General features: G+C 41.7%; 1 protein-coding gene across 1 annotated transcript in view; it reads left to right on the forward strand.

The window, feature by feature from the left end:
• The window catches only part of cntnap5 (contactin associated protein like 5), a 138435-nt gene that overhangs the window by 104404 nt on the left and 12267 nt on the right, over positions 1–21764 (forward strand). The window contains exons 13-20 of the mRNA XM_022740130.1: positions 602–708; positions 3001–3120; positions 8310–8510; positions 12794–12950; positions 14821–14948; positions 18377–18547; positions 19520–19738; positions 21147–21386. Of these exons, the coding sequence (XP_022595851.1) occupies positions 602–708; positions 3001–3120; positions 8310–8510; positions 12794–12950; positions 14821–14948; positions 18377–18547; positions 19520–19738; positions 21147–21386 (1343 nt within the window). The remainder of the gene's footprint in view (positions 1–601; positions 709–3000; positions 3121–8309; positions 8511–12793; positions 12951–14820; positions 14949–18376; positions 18548–19519; positions 19739–21146; positions 21387–21764) is intronic.

Below are 21764 nucleotides of genomic sequence, written 5' to 3' on the forward strand. Positions count from 1 at the left end.
CATTAACAGGCATTCTAGTCTGAAGGTGACAGTAACGCTTTTATTTTTAGAGGAACATGGCGATGTGTCAGCTTTTTTTTTTTTTTTTTTTCCTTCCCCAAACTCAAGACAAGGGCACAGTATGAGACGCCATCATTTCACAGTTGTTTGGGATTTTTAATGCGGCTTCACAAAACATGAATAAACAGCAAATTATTCTTTTGGGTGAGTTCAAAAGCTGGTGTTTGTAACAGAAGACAAAAAAGAAGAAAGGGAACAGTGAACACGGGGTCTTGCATACCTGATAAATAAAAGATCAGCTTTGTAAACACTAACAAAAGAAGTATCTCTGCTGACACCTCACGCCTCAGAGGTTTGTATGATGTTTTGTTTGCTGTTGTTTTTGCTGCTCGTAATAGCTTCATTTCTTTTATGAAGCAAGGTGCTGGAAAATTAAAGACAAAGGTGTATTAGGAGTAAATTAATCAAACAACAGGAAAATTAATCAGCCCACTTTTGGATTGTTGGTCAAACAGTTTTTTAATATTCATATTCTCTGACTTGATTGAATAGAAAGTGACGATCAATAAGTAATCGATGGAGAACTGTGTTTTTTGTCCAGGTGCCTTCCTAACCTGTGTGAACACGGAGGCCGCTGCTCCCAGACGTGGGGCTCCTTCTCCTGCGACTGCTCGGGAACAGGATACTCCGGAGCGACCTGTCACAACTGTGAGCAGTTCATCTCACCTTCACTCCCTCACCTTGTCAAAACCACCTTCACCTTCTCAAACCTGCCATCGCAGCCGCTGCTACCTCCCCGCCCATTTATTCCAGGTCTCCCGAACTGTGTCATTTGATTCGGCGCGCACACATCTTTACCCCGTCTTGCTTATAGCTTTCCTTTTTTCTTTTTTTTTTTCTTCCCCGTTACGTGTATATGAGAGGCAGAAACTTGTCCTGCTTCAACCTGACATGACCTCACAATCATTGCTGCTATTCTCGCTTTTCAAATTTCTGAGAAGCTGTTTTTTTTTTTTTTTTCTCCATACCCTTAAATAGTTTTAGACGGGCTGAGTTTAGATTGACTGTAAGTGTAGAAGTGTCAGTTTTTGACACCCACCCCCTCCCCCCAAACATCACCTTGATATTGGCTGTGGAGACTGATGTTGGAAACTATGTGTGAAATTGCCCTGCCTCAGAATACTGATTTCTTGTTTATATATGCAGGCAAATGCAGTTTTCTTCGCACGTCGGAAGGGAACATGACAGAAAAGAGCATCTGCTGAATTAAAAATAGGCGCTTTTTTTTTTTTTTCAACTCAACTGTCATCAACTTCCCCCCAAAAAAACACATTTTCTATCTCATACTTGAATATCCAAAACCTGAGTATTTGAAAACCAATCACCAATCGACTGTTAGGGTTGTAATAAAAGTGACACAGTGTGGACATAGTTTGGAGAGTAGTGTCGACATATATGTAGCCATTTTGCTAATGGCTACATATATTAGCATGTCAGGCTAACAAACTACCTACAGAACTAACCTAATCCAGCTTTTCTTCCAAAGCCAAGCAGGATGTTGGTGGCCTACAAGTTATGTTTAGAGCCTTCACTGTGTAGTATTTCCCCAGGAAGCCGGCCGGGATGTTGCTATTCTGTTTAAGAGCGCAGGATAACAGGACTTTAATTGATTTTGTCAAGTTTACACAACAATTACTCCAAGTAAACTGTTTATCCAAGACACCATTCCCCGAAGTCATCGGTTAGTCCTCATCCTAAAAGCCTCTTCAAAAGGTTTTCATAAGGTTTGTGTGTTAATGTTTTGAAAACATCAACAAAAAAGCATGAATCAAAACTGGCTTGTCCATCCAAATATTTAACAGCCAAACAGGGTAATGTTGTGATGAAATACAACTCTGAGTTTACACTCTTCCTCGTCGTACTTGATACTGATACTGTTGCTAACTGTCTCCACACTAACTCTACACGGATCATCAGTTGTTTTAGCTAGCTGGATACATTTAAGGAACTGTTTGTATGTTTTTGCTATCGCTACATGGCTAACGTTAGCATTAACAGCTAAGAAATGTTGTGAGTTGGGCAAGTTCCTTCCACATTTCCTCACCAACAGCTGTCTCCAGAGGTGGGAAGCAACTGCAATTTTAACTCTTGTTTCTGTCACTTGTTTTCTTCTGCTGAAGTTAGCATGCTAACCAGTTAGTCCCGGCCCTCGCTGTAGCCTCCGATCTGCCCTGAAGACGTAGGGCTGCTCAGAGGGCGTGTTATAACATTTCGTATTGTAAAGACAATGGCGGCTGAAGGTCTTTTCAAGAGGAGACAGAATTTTTACACCATATCATGGAGCTAACATTAGTTTAATTATCTTGGTAGCTACACATGATAGAATCTGTAATCATCATTTTAACAATCAAAAAATCATCGGTCGCTTAAAAACAGAAGCCAGCTTGTGTTTTCCTCTGTCTTAGGTCAAGGCCCCATTTGTTTCCAACATTACTACGATTTTTAAGTGGTAAATCTGCCACTGTTATAACTGTAAACTGCACATGTGCTGTGCAAGAACAGAAAGAAACAGGCATAGCAAGAGCAACTAACGGAGGCGGGCTAAGCCAGTTTAGTGATTGGTTTCAGATACTTTAATGTGGAGGATTACATGTCCTTTACGCAGAGAGAAAATAACATTTGGTTCATACATCCCATTCACATCCCATAACGTTTTAGAGAGACATGGTTTTGACTGGACGGTGGATTTTACAGTAACTAAATTCTGGCCTTTCGGTAGTCATTTATATGAAGTGACTGTAGCATCCACACAGGAGTTGTTGTTGCTGTGCTGTTTTTTTATATATATGGACTTTCTAAAAAAAAAAAAGTCCATATAGATGAAACAGTAACATTTCACCAAAAGCACCTGCTTTGCTTATTTAAGAGTAATATAACTCTGAGGCGGCAGAGAGCTGCTGGAGCGTGGGCTGATTTCTCTCCCCGCTCTGCTTCTTCCAGCCATTTACGAGTCGTCCTGCGAGGCCTACAAGCTGATTGGCAGCTCCTCGGGCTTCTACTCCATTGATCCAGATGGGAGTGGTCCCCTGGGGCCCACACAGGTATACTGCAACATGACAGGTGAGATCACTTTAGTCCACATGTTGTCACCTTTGCTCTTTTTGAGTTTCACTGAGAACTGGCAGAAAGTTCAGAGTCCACTCACTTAAAGATCACTCTGCATTGATCCGCAGCACGACGGCCGGCTGACAGTTTACCATCCAGTAAGCAATCATTACGGTCACTGAGGGCAGCTCCTCAGAGTTTATCTGTGGCAAGTCAATATCTTTCCTAAATGTCCATGTGATTACACTGCATCAGTTCACTATCTTAAATAGTCATTTCATCTATTATTCAGGTTATAAACTATTATTCTCTTTTTTTTAATTACAAATACTTTTTAATAATAGGAAAACATATCAGTTAACACAGTCATTTTTATCACTGACTTTAAATGCCTTAAAACAACTCAGATTTACTGACATGGTATGTTCCCACCACAAGGAGCCCTGCTGGTCGCCCCCTGGGCAAGGCACATTTATTTATATACAGCAGCACCATTCAGACACAAGACGCAATTCAACATTTAAAAACAATAAAAAACAAACTTGAATAAATAAAAACATTTAAATAACTCATCAAGATTGTATAAAAATCAGGTCAGAAACTTAAGACACCATTTTAAAAGAAGTGCCGCAGTGATAAAAGACATTAAAAACAAGCAAATGCAAATATAGCACGAGGTGAAAAGGATGTTTTTACGTGTGTTATTTATTGGTAAGCTGCAGCAAATAGTGATGTTTTAAGCCCTGATTTAGATGAGCTGACAGTTTCAGCAGATCTCAGGTGTTCAGGCAGATCAAGCTTTGTGACTAAGGGTGACGGGGCTTTTGCTATCAGAGCCCCCCACTCTGTAATGAGTCATTAACTTCTTCTAAATCTCTTATTAAAATGCTTCTCTTTGTGTCAGCCTTTGGTAAACGTTTGATATGTGTTGTTTTCTTTCCTAATCACTGTGCTTACATGTTCTGTTCGCTTTCTTCCCCTATTGTCAGATCCTTCTGCACGATGTTTGATATAGGTTTTCAATTACTCTTATACTTTTACTGTGATCAGGCTCTTTGTTCTTTCTCTTATCTGGTTTAATTTCTCTGTGAAGAACTTTGTAACTTATATAATCAGTTTGGCCTGAGTTATTATTCTATGTACGACTTTTGGCTCAGTGGCCATTTTCACAGCTGATATACAAGTTCTCAGACAAGGTTTGATAACTGACAAGTAATATCATTTTCACTAATATCCAACCTTAACTTCACAACCAAGCCAATATCATTCACATAATATGGTCAACCTTCATCCATATGCAGCCCCTGTGTATTATGTCACACAATCTGATATTGTTGTTGCGTCCCCTTTGTGCTAATGTCGTGCAGCACCAGCATCACACCTCATTGCATTTGTGTAACATCCTGACTTATAAAGTCGTCATTGTGCCCTGAGAAAATTATGCAAACACCCCTTGGTCGCTTCAGCCACAAGACGGAGCTTACGCCTCTTTTAAGTGTCGCTGAAATCAGCCGTGTAGAAGCCATGACGTCTCAGATTTAAAAAAAAAAAACAACAAAAAAAAACAAAAAAAAACGCCATGACAAGATTACAGTTCAACAAGCTTAGTCTAAAACCCTCACTAGTGGCCTCTAGAGGCTCCGGTTTCCATCAGAGCATGTGGTCATTAAAGTCAAAAGGGTTAATCCCCTTGGAAACATTAATCTGCTCAGTTAGTTTCATGGCTGCGAGACCGTAAATTATGATATATTATATGCAAAGCTGACATTTTGAAGTAATAATGGCGCAATAGAAAAGTGATCAAAGTGGAGATTGGTAATCCTCAGGAAAGCATAAAGGTGTGCAATAAATTTAAGAGAAGTCCACATATATATTTTATATTTGGATTTTTTTTTTTCTTGTGTACCAGTAGTGATCTTGACCTACACAAACACATTGCTGTTCATCGTGTGGGGAATACGAATATCCAAATCAAATTTCACAGAAATTTGTTCATTGATTTTAAGAAACACCACGTTCCTGATGTTTATGTGTTGCTCAAGGAGAAATCATTGACTTCCTGCTAAAGGAAGAGGAAAGTTTAGAGTAAGGAGTCAATAGAATTATTATTACAATAAATTTTGCCCTGGGCAGCAGAAACATCCATACCAAACTTTTGGAGATTAATACTATTTGACTTTTAATTATTCACTGTATACAATTAGTTTAATTTGGCAGTTTGGTTCTGACAGCCAGTTTCATGCTACTACTGTTGAAGCAAAGGGCTTTTAATTTGAAAACTCTTTTTATCGACCCATCAGACCTGTTGTATCGGTGTGATCTTCTGAAGGCAAGTACACAATGATGCTCTGCGTCACCTGGACTGTCACCTGAAATGTGACATCTGACAGGCAGGGAGAGGGACACAGTCCTCGTGACATGTAGGACAAAACATATTCAGTAAAGTTTTGACTCTCCAGAGACAGGATTCATCAGTTATCTGTCACAACTTTCCCAGAGACTTTGTCCTCTGCAAGGTTAATGTACCGGTGATGTCATTACAGAGAGTGCTGCCATCCATTGCTGTCTGGCGCGAGCGTTTTATGTTTTCAGTCTTCCCCTCACAAATCGGGATTGTTTGGCAGCAGCTACGCCTCGGCTTGACCTCAATTAAAGAATCTATTAGAGATGTAAATAACTGTAAGCCTCACAACCTAATGCGAATAATCACAAAGCGGAGAGGGATTTCCTTCAAGGCAGAGTAAACATGAAATCCACATAATGAAAATTGAGTGGGGGACGGAAATAAGATGGTGTCCTCGTGCGATTTTATCTCACAAACTGTTGACTCCTGTTTAAAGTAAATGCATCTGAAATTGGTCAGAAAGAGCGAGGAATTCAAACTGTGTTTGGCAGGACCACCACAACCGGAGGGCCAGTCCTGTAAACATGAACGTCGCTGAGTGAGTGACTGAGTGATGAAGTTACACCATTGGTCAGCCCAAAAAAGCATCTAGTGACAAATCTAGAAACTTGTTGGACAAACCTCAGCTACTTTCTGTAGAAGACAGTCACCAGTGCTGCCGCTCCGCAGACACCTCTCTATGCTAACGGGATGGCAGCTGATGACAACGAGCTTCTTTTTTTTTCTCAAGATCATTTTTATTCAAGCACGGTGACGTGAATTAAACACAAGAGTAAACAGACATCGACATGAGGACGAGCTTCTAACCTTCTCTCTCATGCCTTTTTTTTTTTTTCGCTGCAAAAAGGCGATTGACTCTACAGAGAGGAAACAGACACACAACTGCAACACGCAGTTACGGAGCACGCACACACACACATACACACACACACACACACACACACACAGACAGATGCATGGGAGAAAGATTGAGCTGTTATCCGCCGTGCAGAATGGTAAAATGGATCGGTTGCATCTCATCCTGGGGTTGATGCCGCTGTCAGTGTCGCAGCTTCGGTGTAAGACGCTTTGATCTGTGATGGTGTGTTTTTGAAAACCTGTTTTTTTGGGGGGGGGGGGCTCGTCTCTCTTTCATCCCTGAGCTCAGTGCAGCCGCGGTGTTTCTGGTTTAACGTCACCGTGCTGGACAGGTGACAGGTGTGTTTACAGCGTCTTTGCTCTGAAAGAGGGAAAATGGGCAAAAATGAATAAGTGTTCACCCGGGTGTTGTCTTTACATCACTGCCGGTCAGAGCCGGAGCCAATAAATACCCACGTCTACTGCAGAGTCATTTGACCACGAAGTGATTGTCGATAGGACCCTTTCACATTTTGCCAGCAAAAGCCAGATGTCAGTGGGTTTTTCGACCAGTGTAAAAGGGGCTTTAGGGATCATTTAAAAGTAAATGCAGCTGAAATCACAGCACAGTCTTTGTCTTTAATTTATGTGCTGTGTGATTTCAGTACTGCACAGCTTGGAGGTGACAGCTAGTTAACATGTAGTCTTAATGGGCTGCGTTTCAGTAACTATTTCATACTTGTTTGGTTGTGTGACAACAGACACAGAAAAACACGTTAATGAGAACAGCTGTATTGGGAATTCGTCCGAATTAAAATAGTGTACATGTGAGCGCAGAGAGCGGGAGAGGAGGGCTGAAACCGGCTGACACAAATAGGACGTGGTCCTGACAGATACTAGGTTTCTACCTGGTCTTTTTTTTTTTTTTGGGGTGGTTTGTGTAAGGTTTTAATTTCACAGATGGAGCACAGAGAACAGAGTCAAACTGATGCACGGAAACAAGAGCATTTATTAGGTTTCCAGTGATTCAGTGAAGCTTTGCGAAATGTCACTGGCAACACAGATGGTTCGACCAAGAACATAGAACGCCTCACTGACTCATTAATGGACTTGGCCAAATGCTGAGTTGTGTAGTGAACATGACACACAAACGGGTCAAAGCAAATGCAAAGCGACATGATAAATCAAAGCACCGAATATAATATATATATATATATATTTTTTCAAATGTCAGACTTGCCTGTGCAGGTCAGTGCTGCATCCTTGTTATGTTTGCTGCAGTATTTTCTCATGTTCTCTTACTTTGAATGTATGTTTACATGTGTTTATCTTTTCAAAGAGGAGAAGAAAGTCAGACAAACTTCACACAATAGTCCCGCCTCGTACAAATTGAATGCATCACACAAAACCCTCTCCTGTGATGGTGGCACAATAAAGCCTGTCACCTGTATTTCTCTCAACCCGGGATGAATGGATGAGTTGTGAATCACACGTTTTCTCTCCCTGACAACGGAGCATTTGCTTCAGAAAACACACCAAAAAAAAAAAAAAAAATGTGATTTTGTCTTCAGAGTAAAACGTGCAGATGATTTATTAATGCAAGAAAAAAAGAAAAGGTTATTGCAGTTTTCTGTTTGAGGTGTGGGCAGAGAGCCAACTGAGTGACATGCTCTTTGTATTTACAGATATCTGGTGCAGTGGGTTTATGCTAATAAACTGCGTTCTGTGTTTAGAGGATATTGTGAGGACATTGTGTTCTTGTTAACAAACCATCACACTTTTTTTTTTTTTTGTATTTGCAGTAAAAGGTGCGAGCTGTGGATCCTGGCGAACCTCAACACCTTTAGTTTTTTTTGGGGGGTTTGTTTGCAGGGGAGAAGGTGTGGATGAGATGGTGCTAATAGTCATAACATTTAGCGATGGCGTTTAACAGCGGCTTCACACCAACTTCTTTTTCTTTCAGAGGAGAAGGTGTGGACGGTCGTGGCCCACAACATCTCAGCTGCAGTCACAGTCCAGAGCTCCTCGCCTCAGAAACCTCACATCATGAGGTTCAACTACAGCGCCTCGGCCGAGCAGCTACGCGCCATCGTGTCGGGGTCAGAGCAGTGCCAGCAGGAAGTGGTGTACAACTGCAGGAAGTCCCGTCTCTTCAATACAAAAGGTATTTAAACCTCTGAACATCCATCAGAGGATGCAGTCTACAAAGGTGTGGCGCCTCGTGGTCGCCGCAGACCGCGAAGGCCGAACTGAAACGAGATGGTCTTATCCACGCAGGATTTTCACTGTGCGTCCTCAGCTGTGCCCGCCCTTACTGTTGCGTTGCCAAGCGCGGCTCCTTGACAACACGTAACTTTTTATCACAAATATTTGAGGTTTTAGTGCCCCTTGGTTTTAACAGTTACAATTACAATCCTTACATTTAAAAGTGGAATTTCTCAGACTCTCTGTCGGTGTTATTCGCTTTCATTACTGGCCAGCAACGAATCTTGGGATAGGTCGGGCCACGAAGGACCCACACGTTGGATCCTTCGTGGCCCCGGGAAAAGGAAGCATTTGAAGGAGCCAAGGAGTGATTTGAAGTGCAGCCTCTGAAGGATGTACACAGCTTTAATCAAGAAGTAAACCGCAGAAATATGGCAGTCATGCTACAGAGTAATCTACCAGGACTGTGAGCGTGTGTGAACTTGTTTGGCTGAGCTGGAACCAGATGACGTCACCATGTAATGGGGCAAAAAATTGAGCCAATAAAAAACAGTTTTTCTTATCTCTTTTTTTTTTTTTTCATATAAAGACTTCTGCTCTTTCACCCTCACTGCATTGGTGTGGACATGGCCTTAGTGTGGAAATTGTGCGAGTTCTCTGTTCCCATACTTTGCAGCATCAGGGGTGTGTTTGTTGTGACTGTGATTTGAAAGTCTGGCTGTTTTGTGTTTTGCCACATCGGGAGCCGCTGCCCCTGCAGTCCCCCCCCCCCCCCCCCCCCCCCCCTCCCACTTCGCGCTTCTTGTTATATTTTCACAATAACTGGAAAGGCAGTCTCCAATATTTTTTTTATTTTTTTTTGTGTGTGTGTGTGTGTATGCATTCATCTTGAACTGCTCTGGCACCTACGCTGTCCCAAACATCCAAACATTTGCTCCTAAATCATGAAACATTCATGATGTCCCAGTTTCCACCGTTCCCTGGGTGCCATGCATGTGCAAACAAACAAGTTCATTATCACACCAGACTTCAAAGAGAAACCGAAAACAAGCTTTTATACAAGCTTTTATTTTATAGCTGCATGAACACTTTGAGAAACAGAGTGAATTTTTTTTTCATGGTTTACCTTTTGTTATCTGAGAATCTGCTGCAGAAAAGGGTCAAATGTGTCTTTGCACATCCCTGAGCTGAGGGTGTAGATACAAACAACATCCCTTTTGACAACAAACATGCATAACTGCATATTTAAATTAATTATTGGACAAAATTGCACTTATCATATTCATGTACAACAACTCTTCAAAGCAGCCTACCCTTGGTTTACAGACGCAGGTATTTGCCTGATGAAGTTCACATCTATTATATGAGCTTAGCTGTAAAACATCTCAGTCATCTCCACCTGTCAATCTCCGCTCTTCACAGATGTTCACTCACTTTACGTACTCGCGATGGCGTTCGACTGCCATCTGATTTGCATTGTTAAACACCCTGTTTCCTTGTTTTAATACCCGTAATCAGTGAAGTTTGCTCAGGGATAAACTCTGCGGCTTTTAACGCTACAGTGAAGTAACAGACAGCGGTTTAATGATTGCTCTTCTTGCCGTCTTATTCATCAGGCTGCTTTCGCTTGTTATTTTCCCCCGGTCTTTATTTTTATCCAGCAATACGTTTGTTTTTCAGTGTTTTGTTCTGAGCATCTACATGAAAACCAACTGTTTCTGTATGGAAACCCTTAACGCTGCATGGAGGCAACTTGGCATTTAGAAAAACCTTCATTAAAGCCTGCGACACACTCAATCTTCATCCGCCTGACTGACTCTGGTCGGTTTTGGCTTGTACAAAATGACACCAACAGAAATGAGAAAGACGTTTTTTTTTTTTTTTACAATCCTTTGGTGGAGATGGGCTGTAGCAGAAGAATGATGGTGTTGGCCTATCTAACCAGTAGCTATTCTAGGGTCCCATATTGTATAAAGGTCTCTGTCCATGTGTAGTGTGATTATAGATCAGGTCTAGCTTCTATATTAATACTGTGAAAGTATCAAAGCCTCAGTCCACAGAGAAATGCACACAGCCTGTATTCAGAGACTGAGCCTTAAAACCAGCCGTCAGGACTTCTGGAACTTTGTGATGTCACAATGAAGCAGTTAATGCTCTCAGCCATGCCCCAAGCCCCGCCCACCTGGACCCACCATCCAACCCTTGCACGATTTGGTTTCTCTGAAATTTGCTATATATATTTTTTTTTTTATTAGATCGCTCAGAAAACAGTCAGCCAATCAGAAGAGAGGCTCAGAGTCTCCTCTCTTCTGATTGGCTCACTGACCTGTTGTTACTAGAGCTCCAGAGAGAAGCCTGAGAGAGGAGATGTAAAACTACACTGAGATGGTTTTTTGGTTCTTAAAACCACAAATATCTCTTCTCATGAATCAACACTTCAAATAAAACACAGGAGAAGTGAAATGTGGAAACTTTAAAGAAATAAAAGCACACACACACACACACACACACACTTCCTGTAGCACTCTCAGTTGATGCACTACTAATTTTGGTTGACAGCTAGCTCTTGTTCCTATGGAGTTTAAATTCTCTTTCTGTAAATCACTGCGGACAAAAGTGTCAAAATAAATGTCACTTCATGTCGCAGAACTCTTGTTAAGCTCTTTAGTATTTCACTTTTTATTGCCATTTCCATTTTGGACTGCCTGAGTGTTCCTCCAGCACCACCCTTTGCTCTTTTGTGTTGCAGCTGCTTACAAGGGGCTTTGTGCAGAACGTTATTAGATAAAATAAAGGGAGGGAGTAGGATGCTTTTGCTTTTCTTGCTGTGAATAAGTCCTGTCAATATCCAGCCAATTTAAGGGAGAGAGTGAGACTGACCTCTCCTTCAGGAAGTATTGATTGTTGCCTTTTCTTATTTGTGTACCTGTTCGGTGTTTGAATAGTGGTTTAGAGCAGGCAGCAGAACAGAGGGGGTGTGGTGTGTGTGTGTGTGTGTGTGTGTGTGTGTGTGTAGTGAGTGCAAGGACAGGGATGGAGGGTAAAGAAAAAATAAAGCGTGTATTATTTTCAGCCTTTGTAATGCAAATGCTGGCGTGCCGGCCAGGGTTGTTGGAGCCTGCATTATTTCTTCTCCTGCCTGGGCTTCACTGTTGCATACAAGTAACCTTTATCTTCCCGGTTTCTGGCATTGAACTGTTGTTTAGGCTTTTGTGTTATCTCATGAACTGAAGACAACTGACACTGTTCACTGTCTCTGCCACATGTGTATCCATACATAATAATAAAAAAATAAAAAAAACTTTGCCAGATGCTGCTGTAATGTATGGGCGGGAAGAAAGCAGCATGGCATGTGACACTTGATTATACATTCTGACATGCAGCTTAATGGGCTTTTCCCCGCTCGTCGAACCTCATCTCTGATGCAGGGTCACGTTGTGTGACAGATGACTGAAGCCGGACCACTTAACCCCATAGTGGAGGTAATGAATTGTGCCTTCATGGCTTCGCCGCGGCCTCATCGACACGCGCGCAAAACGTCAACCATGAAATGCGAGCGGAGAATCAAAACAAATGCATTTATGCAATGAAGAAAATGGCCCATTTGGTTTAAAGTTCAAAGTGCATAATTCATGAGGCACCGGGTCAATTTGAAAGATTTATCAACGATGAACTGTTTTTTTTTTTCTTCTTCAGTTGTTCACTATTTTCTCTCTTTCTTTTCTTTCTCTATCTTATTATATGTATCCAAGTGATTTTCTTGGTTTTCAGTCTGTACATAAACCTTGACCTGTAGCTACATATACATCTGTGCCTGTGTAAGTGGATATCTATATGTATATATTGTGTAATTGCTGTATTTTTAAGGCCAAAAAAATAATGTTTTTCGTCTTCCTCACTGCCACTTGATGTGATTACATATGACCGAATTGTTTTAATTATGTAAAACCTGTGTTGTTCTTTATTTCTATTATCTTCATTTTTCTTTACTTAGCCATTCCCAGTTTTAATCACTCATGTATTTAAACCATAGGTGCATATAAATCTATAAATCTTTATTTTTTATTCCTTTTTATTATTTGTCAGTTCACTTCAATATGAATGTATCTCTGTCTTTGTTTTTAGATTTTAGGATAAAGCAGTTGAAGCAAAAACAATGCACTCCTCCCCAAAAATAGACGTTGACCTTGACCCACTTGAGCTGGCAGGCGTCGGCGGTGACTGACTGTCGTATTGTTGCAGATGGCAGTCCGCTGTCCTGGTGGCTGGACCGCGAAGGAGAGAGGAGGAGTTACTGGGGAGGCTTCCTGCCCGGGGTCCAGCAGTGCTCCTGCAGCCTGGAGGAGAACTGCATCGACATGAACTACTTCTGCAACTGCGACGCCGATACAGACGCATGGTACGTTTGACATTTCTAGTCCTATGTTTTTATTGAAAGAGGTGTTTCTATCACTTTGTCCATCCATTTCTATCAGAGAGAGTAGGACGCCTCCCGTCACGACACAATTAAACTCAAACTGGAAATTACAAGGAGGATTTATTGCAGGACTATTGTATTAGACTTCATTAAAAACAGCTGGTGATTTCCTGAAGAATTTCTATGAGAGACATTTAAAGACGAGCCAATTAATCTTTGATTCCCACATTTGTACGTCTGTATACTTTTTGTCAGAAAGCACAATTCCCCAACATTTCAATGGGAAGTCTCCTCGAGAAAAATTTAAGCAATTTGACACTAATTATAGAGACAATAGAACTGATGTTGAACTGGCACACAGCCAATAAATTAATTTCTAATTAATTGCTACGCTCACTTTTTTAGTCAGTTCACGGGTGAGCTCAAGATGCAAAACTGTGTCCAAGGCCAGTATATAAATCAACATATGTTCTAACACGCAGACGCGGAAGTGCGCTGTCCCGGGGAGGCGGGACGTGTTTTGTATCGTTATCGTACAGTAATACAGGGCTGCACCTTATAGTGGTCATGCTCCAGACCCTTGGGAGGTGACAAGTTAAAAAATAATCTCCTTTCCTGAGCACTTTTCCTCGACCTCGATGGAAAACGTCACGAGGTCGAGGAAAAGATGTGAAGGGGAATTCGGGCGATCGCGGTGCGGAGAGAGAAAATTCATTTTTAGTGCATTCGACAACGGGAGGGGATTTAGTGAAACGGCTCGTTAACTACAAATTCAAGACGCTTGTTCTGCATGATGACTCCTCACTGGGTTTAAAGAAAAGAAATTATTTATATATATATTTGTGGATTTCAGTCGATCAGACAAGATAAGTTCTGGATGTTGTTACAAACGTATAAAACAGGTGCTCTGATGTTTCTACATTTGCACGGGTCTACTGTGGTGAAACTGCAGTGGCACGTCAAGGAACTGTGGGACGGTGTCCAGTGTTTCTTATGCTAAAGGAGATAAGATAGGAAGCTCCTTTCCTTATCGTTTAGAGAGGTCGACCAGCTCTTATCACGGAGATACTTCAGGTCATTTTCCCGTCCTGGAAGGAACCAATTCCTTGTTGGGTGTTTCTGTACCGTCACTCCTCTTCCCCATCCCCAGTATCACATCCTGATCTTAGTCACAAAGGTCACAAATATGAATTATCAAGCAGGTAACAGGCACAACAACAGACCACTAGACCAAAATATAATCCGGTAAAAAAAAAAAATACAGAGAAGGAACTTAATGACTATTTAGTTTTATTGATTAGACATTCAACAAATAGAGAGAATAAATCACCAAACGCACTCACAGAGCATCAGGAGCAGCTCAGGCTCTGTAGCTCTGCAGCTGCAGAGAACTCACTGTGTGTTTCTTGAAAATGAAATAAATCTATATTTGTCATTTCCTCTCTCCAGTTTTCACAGCTCATTATCTGTTTTTTAAAAAGTCTGACAGCAGGTTTATGGACCAATGTTTTCTCTCAAAAATGATTAATTACAGCTCCTACGTAATATTACAATTATGATCAAACTAATCATGGTTTCCAAGCGCCGGATGGAGGTAACAAAGGCACGTCTCTGCATTTCTGTGTGTTAATCCACTCCAAAGCTTCTCCGGATTCAGCTCGGTTTGCATATTTCCAGAGGCAGTTGTCTGCATTGTGATAGATTGCTCCCATTTTAATGTGTTTACTCTGCGTTCGGTGCTAATGCAGAAGAATGGATGCCTTTATCTAGACCCCCATAAAGGCATCCAGCCCTCGAGGGCTCTGTGTTACTATTTACTCGTTTCATCTTTCTTTTTTTTTTTCTGTCACAGGGCTAATGACACGGGAATCCTCTCCTATAAAGACCACCTACCAGTCAGCCAGATCGTGATTGGAGACACCAACAGATCGGGCTCGCAAGCCATCTACCACATCGGTCCTCTGCGTTGTTATGGAGACAGTAGGTGATCACCTCAGTGTTGCAGCTACTGTGCCAGATTTGGTTGCAGATGGAGGCTTAGTGCTGATCAGAGGCGAACCGTGTTCAGATGATGTCTTTGTGCCGTGTGCTTTTGTGTTTATCCGTGGATGGAGAGTTAAAACTTCATCTGTTTTGTTGCGAGTCTGACGCCGCCTGCGCGAACCGTAACCTGTGAAAAAAAACCTGCCCGAGCCACCGGAGGATCAGTCTTTACAAACTGGTGTTGTGCAGCCAGACAGCGGGGTGGGGGGTGGGGGGGCAGGAGGGGGCTGGACGGCAGCACCGGAACATGAAAGTGTATGTTTACTGCGTCGTGTCCCACAGTGAGCTGCGGACACAGGGCAGTGAATTTTTAACGGCTCGTCTGCAGTAAAATGCAACTTGAAAAACAAAGTTGTTTTAAATGCAAGTGGAGAAACGAACCCAAAGTTTCCTACAGACGTAGAAGATGCAATACTACATTTCCAGAAGCTGTATACTAATCTAAGCTGCTAAACATTTATGAATCATTCTTATCATAATCTATAATATAATGTGTTTCCTTTATATATTTCATGTTTGTGCTGTGTTGCCGGGGTGTTAAAGGCAAATTTCCATTTTATGCAAATCTAATGGACAATAGATTCAGATTCAGGTTCCAAGTCATTTCAATCAGGAAACTCAGACATTTCTCGAGTGAGCAAAGCTTTAATGCCGCGGACAAAACGGTGTGATGTCATCGTGCTGGAGAGGGGAAGGGATGCTGTGCGTAGTGTAGGAAAGAGGGAGAGGGGGAGTGTGAGTGAGATGTGACGTGGAGAGAGTCTTCCTCATTTAATTTACACTAAGCTTCATTTTTCATTTCGCTTTAAAAACACCAGACAAGCTAAATGCTAAGTGCAACAGTCAATAAATAGAATGAGTAATAATAATAAATATGGTTGATCAAAAGGTAATGCACAGTAAAATATGTGTAGGCCTAAAGTTTTAATGTATAAATAATGTCCTGTAAATGAAAAATACTTGAAATAATGTTTGGGTCCTTTTAAGAGACATTGTCGTACGTGGTAATTTTTATATGAGAAACTGATTTACTTATTTATTTATTATTATTTAAGCCTTATTTAATGTGCTCCAATAAAACATATTCTTTCACATAAAGACATGACTCTGCGGAAAGTCTCCTTCCCTGAGTATATGTTCGCTGATATAACTGGACTGCGTCATGATTTGAACAGATATTATTTTTAATTAATATAAATCTGAGACAAAAATTTATATTTTGAAATGGACAGATTTTGAAAGAGGTGTTGCAGACAAAGTAACAGTCTGCTCCTCTGTTTGAACCAACCCTCCGCTGTGAGCCACTTTCAGATCTCACCTGAGACTCAGCAGCTCTGTCTTTCCTCAGTTTGTTGATTTGGGCGACACAACTCAAAAGTTTCCTGACAGAACCGCAGCGATGCTCCGACTGATCCTTGAATCGTGTCAGAAACTTCTTCTTGTATTATTTCTCACTCAGCTCCTGAACTCGTGTCAACATCTCTCAGCGATGACATCAGAGATCACCTGAGAGCCTGCAGCTCACCTGTCTGTGTAGCTCAGGCTGCTGCTGACAGGATTTTCAGAATAAAATGATGCCTGACAGGAACAAACAGTTTTGACAAGCTGAGGCTAATTTAGCTTCTAAATAAAGTTCACGAAAACCCGGCAACTCTGCGTAGATCCTTTAGGAGAACACTATGTGGAATTAACATGTCGCCACTGCCCCACACTCAAATCTACCTCCAGGTTTAAAACCATCAACACTGCGATCTGTTCTGATGCTTTCCTGACAATGAGCGTCTTGTAGCTCCATGAATAACGTCTCTCCTTCAGCAGGAAAGGAAGTCTCAGCCGACAAATGGTCGGGTGTACAAAACGTGTGAATTTTGACACCAGAGATCACAGTTTACTTCCCGTCCCACCACCAGAAAACAACAGTGGAAATATTGGTGACAGATCTGATGTCACGTTTCACTAAATCCCTCCTTTCTTGTATTTCATCATCGCGAGGAAAAGATGCAAGTGAAGGAAAAAATGAGACAATTTAGACAAATGAGACTCACTTTATTTTTGTGCACACCAAGGTTATAATACTTAGGGATTAGTTTTTAGTTTTTATTTAGTTTTGACTTTTACTTTTCAATTTCAGTTTAGTTGTAATTAGTTTTTAAAGCAGGTTTGCTTGATATTATGTTTTGAAAATGTTTTTTTATTAAATAGTTTCAATGTTAGCTTTAGTTTTTTTTTTTAGTGATATGAGGGATTTGTCAGGGACGAGATTCAAAAGGGTCAAAAAAAAGTTTTGTTTGATTAAAAAAAAACTCAACAAAACATCAAACTGTTTTAAAAAACTGTGTTCACTGAGGATGGATGAACAACCATCCGCTGAAGACGACTACAGCAGATGTGTGTTAGTCAGCGTGTTTGTGTCATTAACCAGAAAAATTCTCAACAACAACAACAACAACAACATAAAACGTAGATATGGGCACAAATAGAATCATCAAATGGCAACACAGCTTCCTTCACTGTGCCGCCCTCCTGACGGCGCTGAACAGTTTTCACCCAAGCGCCATTAAAGAACTGAACTCTGTAATAATATCCTGGTATTGTGCAATAACACAGCTAAACTCTTAACAATTGGTGCAATACAGATTATTTATTATTCACACCTGTTTTATAATTCATGTGTGTGTATTTATTGTGTGATATCTTATATTCTTACCCTGAACGTTTGTGCCACCACGGAAATGCACTAATAAATGCATTCTGTTTGATTATATTCTGTTCTGAATGTGTAAAGAGTCGACACAAGACGCAGCCTTAAGTGCAAACTGTGTGTAATTGTGCGTCTGAGATGAGATGAAGGTCGAGTCCGTGTGAGAGAAGAAAAACATGAAAAAACTCTGACAAACTCTAGAGGTTTGATTCATTTTAGATCAACCAACTCAAAAGTTAATTAACAATAAAATAGTTAATTAATACAGTGAATGTTTTGGGACGCCTACAGTGCACATGTACCGGCCGTACACTGAGAGCCAATCAGCTGGTAAGATACTGCTCCATCTGGCACAGCTACAAAATTACTGTATGTATGAAATAAACTGACAAAAACTAAAGACACTTTCTCTACAATTTTAGTTTCAGTCGGTTATATTTTATATTTTTTATAAAGCCTCATTTTTACGTTTATTTCAGTTAACGAAAATGTTCTTTCACATCTAGTTTTCGTTATTTCATCAGTTTTAGTTCATGATAATAACCTGGGGAAACACCCTCTTTCATGAATCATCCCACTTCACCTCCAGTTTTACTTTCCTCTTACAGCTCTCTTCTTCCCCTCTCTCTCTCTCTCTCTCTCTCTCTCTCTCTCTCTCTTACAGAGTCTATATGGAACGCAGCCTCCTTCTACCAGGAGTCGTCGTACCTCTACTTCCCCACCCTGCAGGCAGAGCTCGCCTCTGATATCTCCTTTTACTTCAAGACCAGCGCTCCTTCAGGAGTGTTTCTCGAGAACCTGGGCCTCAAAGACTTCATCAGAGTGGAGCTCAGCTGTGAGTCAACATTCAGACCAGAATAAGAGAAGTGCGGCACGCACAAAGTACACGACAAGGGTTTGCACACAAACTGAGGAACCATACATAACAGCAGCTACAAAGCTGTCAGTGATATATATAAATATATATATATATATATATTTTATTTTTTTTACTTTTCTCAGATGGAAATGTTAGCTGTACTGTAGCTGACAGCTTAATTTCCCCAAGAAGCAGGCTGTCAGGTCTGCACAGCATGATGTAATCCTAATGACACAGTCAACAGCAATGTCATGCTGTCATAGGAGACGTTAAAAGCATTTCCTTATTACCCAACTACTGAAGCTGAAATCCATAATGAATAGACCAGATGGATAAAGAAGCAAGACATAATCCAAATACCTTGTAGATTCACTGTAGCAGATAAAATGCTGTAAATAAGATCTAGCTAGATATAAAAGAAATTTAAAAACCTGCTTTTGTTGACATGAGAACCGATGAAGAAATACACTGTAGGCTTTGGGTTTTTTAAGGGTTGCATTAAAGGATTCAGGGACATGAACTTGCACTTACCAGACAGCATATTTAATAAGCAGCGAGTACACCTCCACTGACAGGAGCGGTTGTTCCAGCAGCACCGCTGTAGTTTATTTATTGCAGGTGTTAAAAAGATGTGAAATCGTTGATTACGGTGTGTTTTGTTCACAAACCTCAGGGAGGAGCTCTCGGGATATTTGTAGCCATTATGTATTACTGCAGCATCAGAGACACTGTGAAATATTGACAAGCTGTCAGCTGAGCCCCTCATAAATCTATTCAGGTCATCAAGTTTTCCCAGCAGCATTGTATCACATTGCATCAGAAGGGGAGGACAGAGGAGCATAAAGAAACCCTAATATCACATTCACTCTGCCCTGACTGTTGGATATATGTGTGTGTGTGTGTGTGTGTGTGTTTGTGTGTTTACGCCTCCCCCCACTGGCCTCCCAGCTCCCTCAGTGGTGACTTTCTCCTTTGATGTGGGAAACGGTCCGGCGGTCCTGTCCGTGAAGTCACACCTCCCCCTGAATGACAGGCAGTGGCACTACGTGAGGGCAGAGCGCAACGTGAGGGAGGCCTCCCTGCAGGTCGACCAGCTTCCCCTCCGCTTCCTGGACGCTCCGGCTGACGGACACCTCCGCTTACGCCTCAGCAGCCAGCTGTTCATAGGTAGGCTCTTCATCAGGCTCAATCTGCCTTTTATTTATTTATTCATACTGACGGTGAGCTGTGAGTAAGACACTGTAGAGGTGAGGGGAACGGCGTAATTCTCTGTGGGTGTATCACTACGACTGACAAGTATCAAAGCCTCAGTCCACAGAGAAATGCACACAGCCTGTATTCAGAAAATGAGCCTTAAAACCAGCCGTCAGGACTTTCTGTTAACTTTGTGATGTCACACCCTCCCCCCCTGCGCCCGCCCGCCTCAGCCCCGCCCACTTGCAATTCCAGACCACTGCCAAACGTTTGCAGGATTGTTTTCTCTGAGTGTTTTTTACCTGAAAATCTTCTTTTATTTTTATTGGATCATCAAAAACAGTCGCCAATCAGCAGAGAGCTCAGAGCCCTCCTCTCTTTCTGATTGGTTTTCAACAAACGACTGTTGCTACTAGAGCTGCAGAGAGAAGCCTGAGAGAGGAGATGTAAAACTACACTGAGATATTTTTTGGTTCTTAAAACCACAAATATATCTTCTTATGGATCAACACTTCTGATAAAACACAGGAAATCTATAAAATACGGAGCTTTAAATGAAAACTTGTACTGAAAACTACTAAATAACAATTGAAATGGGGAAAAACACTTCCTGAACCAGCGGCTCGTGCCTCTTCACAACCCTATTGGTTACTGTAATCTTTCCTCCTCTCCAGACAGTGCTTGTTTTGTGCCAAAATGCACTGTGAAGCGCAGCTGAAGCTAACACCAAGCTACAAATTGCCCTCTTGTTCCCTCTTCTGTGTACGCACAACAACCGGGACAAAACTCCCCACTTGTGTTTTCTAATTCAGACTGCACAAGTCTCATAATTGCATAAGCTGGTACTTTAATGCAGTTTTACACAGAACATGGACCCATCTCTTACAATGTAGTCGCAGTACAAAAGGGTTATCTCGGCACAGCCAGTGTGGAGAGGAGAAATACAGCGAACACTACCCTTTAAATGTCCTGCGACTATTGCATTAATATAGACTTGAAAATGTACAAATCTCTGCTATAAGCTACTGTGAAGAACTCATTTATTTTATTGTTTTTTTCATTATTGCTGTAGTGCTCTCTTTCTCCTGTCACATTCCTCCCGCAGCCTATCCCCCCTCTGACATTTTAATGCGTCTCCTTAATGATAGACCAAAGCTTTGGAAGAGACGGAGATACCAGAGTGGAGAGTTTGTTTTTGAAAGGAGATTATATCCACCTGTTTTCTCTTTTTTTTTTCTTTTTTTTTTTTTCCAGAATTAAGTAAATGCTCGTCATAAATCCTCATCAGCCTTAAAGGCGACTGTGATTACGAAGTCATTATAGATGCTTCTTAGCACAGCCAGCGAGCATTAGAAATGACTAACACCCGTCCTCCTCCCAGGGGGGACGGCGTCCCAGCAGAGAGGTTTCCTGGGCTGCATCAGGACTCTGACCGTCAACGGCGTGAGCTTCGACCTGGAGGAGAGGGCCAGGATGACGCCCGGGGTGAGCTCGGGTTGTCCCGGCTACTGCAGCGGCTCCAGCAGCCTCTGCCACAACAGAGGGAGGTGCATCGAGAAGAGCAACGGCTACGTGTGCGACTGCTCCCAGTCCGCCTACGGGGGCACCACCTGTAACCAAGGCGAGTCCCGCTCGGCCTGTTTTTAACAAAAGCTGCACGCTTCGTGTAATTCTCTTAATAGATTAATGTCCATTATAACAAACGAAAAAAATCGATCACTGTCAAGGTTATTCCATTACAGCGCACCAATAAAAATGCAAGTAATGCAAGAGACAATTAATACTTGTCCTGACCTCAGACTGCAAGAACATTTAAAATGCATTAGACCGAATTATCTCCTGCAAGATGTGAGACACCAACACCGAATCCCAGCGACACCCAACACACAGGCAGAGGAAACAGCCACATAGACGCAGTGGAGAGAAACAGTTTGAACACATTCTGGAGGATAACAGATCCTGGCTGTAAACATGACTAACTACACAGCACTGTTTACAC

Source organism: Seriola dumerili, unplaced genomic scaffold (genome assembly GCF_002260705.1).
Source record: "Seriola dumerili isolate Sdu_G_001 unplaced genomic scaffold, Sdu_1.0 BDQW01000052.1, whole genome shotgun sequence".
Lineage (NCBI taxonomy): Eukaryota > Metazoa > Chordata > Actinopteri > Carangiformes > Carangidae > Seriola > Seriola dumerili.